This window comes from Limulus polyphemus, unplaced genomic scaffold, assembly GCF_000517525.1.
Source record: "Limulus polyphemus unplaced genomic scaffold, Limulus_polyphemus-2.1.2 Scaffold76917, whole genome shotgun sequence".
In the NCBI taxonomy this organism is placed as follows: domain Eukaryota; kingdom Metazoa; phylum Arthropoda; class Merostomata; order Xiphosura; family Limulidae; genus Limulus; species Limulus polyphemus.
In genome coordinates this window covers 1-6581 of record NW_013742513.1, presented here as the reverse complement: position 1 = coordinate 6581, position 6581 = coordinate 1, and the positions used below count along the sequence as shown (strand labels likewise).

The following is a 6581-nucleotide window of genomic DNA, read 5'->3' as shown; positions in this document are numbered from 1 at the left end:
GTGAACAGTGACAAGAACACGGCCATGTTGTTTACTTTCTCAGTAACGCCATGAGTACACAACGCTTGAACAAGACGGATCTTTTTCTGAAGTACAAACAATAATGTTGCTTTGAGGCATAGCGTTCATCGATTTGTCGCACGTAGAAAGCAGTGACGTAAATATTGCCTTAGTTTCATAAAACCCTCGTAATATAAATCAACAGTTTATAGAGGAATAATCCAGAAGCAACGCTATAGTGTTCACGTCACTTTTTAAACATTTGGGGATAAGTATACACGGATGGCTGTGGGGTATCATCTAATGAGGAGTTGGGTTTCATTTCATGGTTTCATATCTCTCCCAAGTAATTATTGAAGGGACCAACATATCTTTTGCCACCAACTTTATATTAAAATTGATATTATGTTCAGAATTGAGATACAGGGTGGCATGACGCAATTATAAGATAAGTTATTTATGTTTAAATAAATTATGTAATAACATAGAAGATGATGTTTTTGAATGTTTTAGGCTGTCAATAAAGTATAGTTGGGTAAACATTTTAGTATGTAGTAGTTTAATTTTATTGTCTGTTTTTTCTATGGCACAAGTTAGTGATACAGTCCAACTTATTTTCAATTTTAACGATATGTCCCAAGAAGATTGGTATAAAATCAACAACTTTACTGCTATATTTTAAAGTGCTAGTAATAAACTTCTTACACATTTGTTGGCAGATGAAAACAAAAATACTTAACACTATCAAGGTTCTGAAGTTACTTCTTAAACAGAAAAAATTACATTCATTTTAAAATTATTATGTGTTTATTTTGTGATATCTCATTGATTTAAAGGTGTCACTGGATTTACAACATTAAACATGAGTTGTTAGTTTGTTTGTTGTCAACAGCAAAGCTTCACAATGAGCTTTCTGTGGTGCTCACCAGGGATGATTGTTTGTTTGTTTTTGAATTTTCGCGCAAAGCTACACAAGGGCTATCTGCGCTAGACGTCCCTAATTTAACATTTTTGGTGGCCCGGGGATTTGAACCCGCGACCCGCAGATTACGAGTCGAGCGATATAAGTCTTTGAGCTAACTCACGAAGAGGCAAACACGAGTCAGAGACCACGTGTCTTCAATATATAAGTTCCCTCTCCCTTTCTCATGCAAAAAAGTGGAACTAACTATTTTTAATGTGATCATATTTAACAAAATCTTGATCAATACTTAGGGCTACAAAGATAATGAAATACCCGACGACATGATAGTAAGTTGCCGTGGTCGTTAAGTGAATATACCTCTACAAACACGATTAGATAGTGCACGTGATGGCTGTTTATCCTCTAGCAGATCGTTCAAGAAGCTGCACACGAACCGCTGAATTATCTTGAAAGTTTCACACGAAACATAATGTTGCAAGAATTGTCTCAATAAATAGAGGTTAGTAGAGGAAAAGGAAGCTAATTCTTCCTAGTGTGATACACGATACAATTTAAAAGATACTGACTTGCTGGTTCTTTACAATTACTCAGAAGATGGAAACAGCTGGTAAGTTATTTCCTTGTCTACAAGAAAGTAACTACTCATAGAGTACATTGTTAAACCTTAGTGTTGAAGACTAACAGTAATACAAACGTTGAGTTACTTCACAACAATACTGTGTTCGTAAACACACTTGTGTGAACTGTAACAAGATTTATTGTTGTAGAGATATCAATACAGAAGTTTTGTGCGTTTTTCTAAGGAAGTAAATGACTTAGGTTTCCAAATGAAAAGTTAGTTTATTTAAATACATTGTTGTATCACATTTTTGTTCCGTGTATGTAATTTTATAAAACCGACCACAAATATTTTACAACAGCCAACAGAGTTGCTGTAACCATTCATCCATCAGACTTGTGTTAATTCTACAGAATATAAGTTGTGTCGTTTTAACACTTTTTTTACTGTGTATTTAAGTCATACATTTTAGATTAGGAACTTAATTTTTAAAACGCCTACTTTAACAAATTGAGCAACAAGAAGCAGATTTTACGTTAACTTTCTGTTACAGAACGGTAACAGCTGAAAACACAAATTATAGGCCGATAAAAAGAGTAACAAAGATATACGTCATTTTGAAAAAGCATGCTTCATGTTAAGTAGGTAGTTGTGTTTTTTATTGTATGAAAAGTGAATTTGACGGTTTTTAATTTTATTTTCAAATAGGTGAAACAACGAAAGACAACAACTGTTGTACATGTACCATTACCTGTCGCTGTGAAAATGGAAAGATGACATGCGTCTGTAACTGCAAGGATGAGACGTCTCAGTGTTGTGAAGAAGCTAAGGAGGGGAAAGGCAAATGTGCATGTACAGTTACTGTAGTTTGTGAATGCAAAGATTCACGTTGTAGCCCAGATTGCAAGAAGGAGTCATGCCAGGATTGCGCAGAAGCCAAAAAGAAGAACAGCTGTGTTTGTACCGTTACCTGTCGCTGTGAAAATGGAAAGATGATATGCGTCTGTAACTGCAAGGATGACACACCTAAGTGTTGTTCAGAAGCTAAGGAGGGGAAAGTCAAATGTACATGTACAGTTACTTGTCGCTGTGAAAATGGAAAGATGAAATGTGTCTGTAACTGCAAGGATGACACGTCTCAGTGTTGTGCAGAAGCTTTTAATCCCACTATTCGTTGGCATGGGAATAGCCCAAGAGTTGGCGGTAGGTAGTGATGACTAGCTGCCCTCGTTCTAGTCTTTCATTGCTAAATTAGGGATGGCCAGCGCAGATAGCCCTCGTGTAGTTTTGCGCGAAATTCAAAACAAACCAAACCCAAACAAGTGTGTTAAATAACTCTCAATTGACATATTGAGAGTTAAGAAATTTCAAACATAAGCTCAAATTACAATATGGTAATCGGGATGAAATACATATTTCAAGAATGTTTCTGTTTTATTTAGACGCAAAGTTGCACACTAGCCTATCTGCACTTGGTATCACAAGGATCGAACTCTGCATTCTGACGTTATAAGATCTCAAGCTTACCGCTGGTCCAACAAAACTTGTACATAACACTTTCGTATACTCTATAACTTCAACATTACAAAATTTTATTCTCAAATTTCACTATAGCTTCGTACATTGATTCCTCATTCACGAACTGCTAACTTTTCTAATGTCAAACAAAATATATAAAACTAATCTAACCCGTCGGCTGATGGTACATGCATTAAACTGAAGAAAAATTATAAAACCAATTAACATTTTTACATCACTATCTTCAAATATCTTGTTTTTATTTTCGTGTTTGGCATACCTAGCGAGCTAATTATATAAATTATAATAGTTATCGGGCCTCAATTAAAAATTAAAACTTTTTATCATATTAATAAAATTTCTGAATTTAAAAAGAGAACCAACACGTGTATATCTAGATTTCGTCTGATGTACTACTAACTGCCTTTCATACAATATCAGATTTGGAATATATAGCTTAACATTAAAGGTTTAGGTCACGTATATCATCATAAAATTAATTTGCTCTTGTTGATATACTCCTTGTATTCATATCCACAACGTCAATTTCTGGGCTTCTCAATGGTCAAATAATTCACGATTATTGAAAGTTCAGTCAGAAAGGGATCACATCTTTACGTTTCAACAGTGACAAGTAACAGTACACTTGTCCTTTCCCTCATTAGCTTCTTCACAACACTGAGACGTGCCATCCTTGCAGTTACAGACGCATTTCATCTTTCCATTTTCACAAAAACAGGTAACGGTACAAACGCAGCTGTTCTTCTTTTTGGCTTCTGCGCAATCCTGGCATGACTCCTTCTTGCAATCTGGACTACAACGTGAATCTGCGCATTCACAAACTACAGTTACGGTACATGCACATTTGCCTTTCCCCTTCTTATTGACACTATATGATGCTGCCACAACTAAAAAGGCGATAATCTTTGGTGGGACGAAGATTCGCTGTTCTGCTTCATCGGGACTTAGGTCCTTGTGTGGACCTAGGAAACCCGCGATCCCAGATTTCGAGTCGAGCGCCTTAACCTCCTAGCCATGACAGACTCATTTGTTTTGGAGAAAAAGTAATAGAGGGTAGTAATCTGTCCATCTACCCAGTATTTGTGGCATGATCTGGTACAGCTTGAAGACGAACATTGTATTGGCCATTGCTCCTTTATCCAGTGATTCATCTGCTCTGAGGTTGCACACAACTAGTATCTAGGTGGCTAACATTGGAACTGATCTTGCCAATAGACTGGTTCGTGTGTCAGACAGATGCCCTTGCACATACTAAAAATAAACAAAAACGATTTCCCTAAAAGTATCGTATAGTAGTACAATGTCACCATGGTTTGGTTATAGCACTAGTATTTAGTTTTAATTATATTAGAACCTCTGTGAGTTGAATTGTAAGTACAATATTATAACTAATGTTAAAGTTAGCTTTGATTTGCTTTTATATGCACTGCAAAAAAAATGATGCTTCATAGTATCAATAACTAAACTGTTAGTGCACTCTATAATGTCCTTTACTTCAGCACTTGGCAAAACACTTTAATCAGTATACTTAATGAGAGAGTTTCCAACTCTGTAAGCCTCTTGGGAATCTTCTCTATTGCAAGCAGCCAGAAGTTAGACTAGTACCTGGATGTTAACAGAACCTATCGTAATAGTTTTAAACAACTCTTGCTTTTGTGTGTGTGATTTCTTTGCAATGTTTTGTAACTTCATAAATCCTTTTCTTAACATCTTCCATGTTTTTGCAGGCAGTGGGTTTTCTGTTCCGAGATGATACTTCACCTTATAAAAATAAAAGTCAAGAAAGCATAAAAACCTGTGTCTGTTTATCTGTCTGTTATCTAACTACTACTAGGTTGCTGGGCCAATCTCAACCAAACTTTGTGGGATGATACTTTGGAACAAGGAGCATGTTAATGGTGGGTTCACAACCCCTTCCATCTCCATTATTGCTGTTATTATGTGTATCATAAAGTTGTATCGAGAAAGAATAAACTAGTTTTAATTAAGAAAGGACTTGTATCACTAAATTTTCTCGGAAAGAATTTATACGGGAAATTAACAAACGAGGAGATACGCAACAAAATTTTTGAATAACTTATTTTCAGAACAAGGAAAGCCGAAATTATGCTGGATTTTTTTTTCTTTTATTCTGACGTCGAAGGACAGTTGCAACCTAAATTATATTTCTTGGGTATTATTATTTCTAGAATATTATAACCGGTGCCAAATTCCTCAAATGTGTTATAGTAGTAGAAGGAATAGAATTAAATCATGTTATTTACTTTTGGAGCTTTGTTTTAAAACAAAATAATTACATTATAATGGTAACGAAAATGAATTAAACACATATTAATAAGCAAGTAACTAGTTACTACTGCTCCGTTGCGTCCCTATTGCTGATCGATGGTTTAAAGTAGAAATGGCGCCTTGCCATCCTGGACTTCATGCTACGATGAGACTCCATTATTGGAGGGATGAGAATCTGTTGTACTTTGCTGACACTAAATAATATTCATTTAATGTAATCTCTCTACTTGTCTACAAGTTGTAAACGATTTTGTTTTAGCTCTTATAACTACTTTATTTTTAGACATAGATTTAATTACACTGTTACCAATTTTTCAATTATGGGCATGGATACTTGTAGATTAAATTTTACGTCCCAATTGCAGTTTTATCAATTATTGATTTATAACCAAAGTGTTGTAATTTCCATTAAATAGTAATAACTGGGAGCAATGATTTTCATTCATTTAATATTTCCCTGACACTAATTGATTTAATAATAATTTTGATTAATCCATTATTTTACTTGATGCTACTCAGTGATTATAGGTTATTAATTTAGCAATTAATCAAGTTAATTGCTTATTCTACTCACCACTACATAAATTTAGTTAAACTATTTTTAAAGAATATACTTAGAGCTTCCTCAAACATCCTCTTACCTAACCTACTTAAGTAGAGTCCATCTTTTTACCCTGAAAACTATCCCATTGGACCACCCAGTTCCACCTGTTTCTCTGAGCAGATCACTGATAATTTTTCACATAAGCATTGTACTCTGTTTACTTTATTCTCATACTTAGCATGAGAAAGCACTCCCAAAATGGCCACACATCTATTTCAATTGTGAAACTTCTGAAAACGATCTTTTACTTTTTAAGCAGATCTTCTGGTTTACAATTTCCAATATCTAGATTATTCCAACGATCCTATAATCAAAATTATGATTGTCACAAAAATAATCAAATAATTGAAATTAATGTTTCTGATTATTACCATTTTCACTTATTCCAACTATCCAATAATGAAAATAATTACATTATAACTTTTCATTAATATTTTTGATTAATTTAAATTTGTTTAGCTTAATCTATTAGTATCATAATTCACAAAAATAATCAACTAATCAAAATTACAGAACTACAGAATGGGTTATCTGTGCTCTGCCCACTGTAAGTATCAGTTCCCAGTTATTTTTGTTTTTTTTATCCTTCTCATTGGATAACTTGGACTACCATGAATATATTGTTACGTATCTGCTTGTTTGTTAATTTCCGGTATAAAATCTTT

General features: G+C 34.3%; 1 protein-coding gene across 1 annotated transcript; it reads left to right on the top strand.

The window, feature by feature from the left end:
* Positions 1-1404: 1404 nt before the first annotated feature.
* On the top strand, positions 1405-2657 carry LOC106477668 (keratin-associated protein 10-1-like; the record flags this gene model as incomplete). Its single annotated transcript, XM_013938211.2, has 2 exons — positions 1405-1532; positions 2193-2657. Coding segments are annotated over exons 1-2 (478 nt in total), but the record flags the coding sequence as incomplete, so codon positions are not given.
* Positions 2658-6581: the final 3924 nt, after the last annotated feature.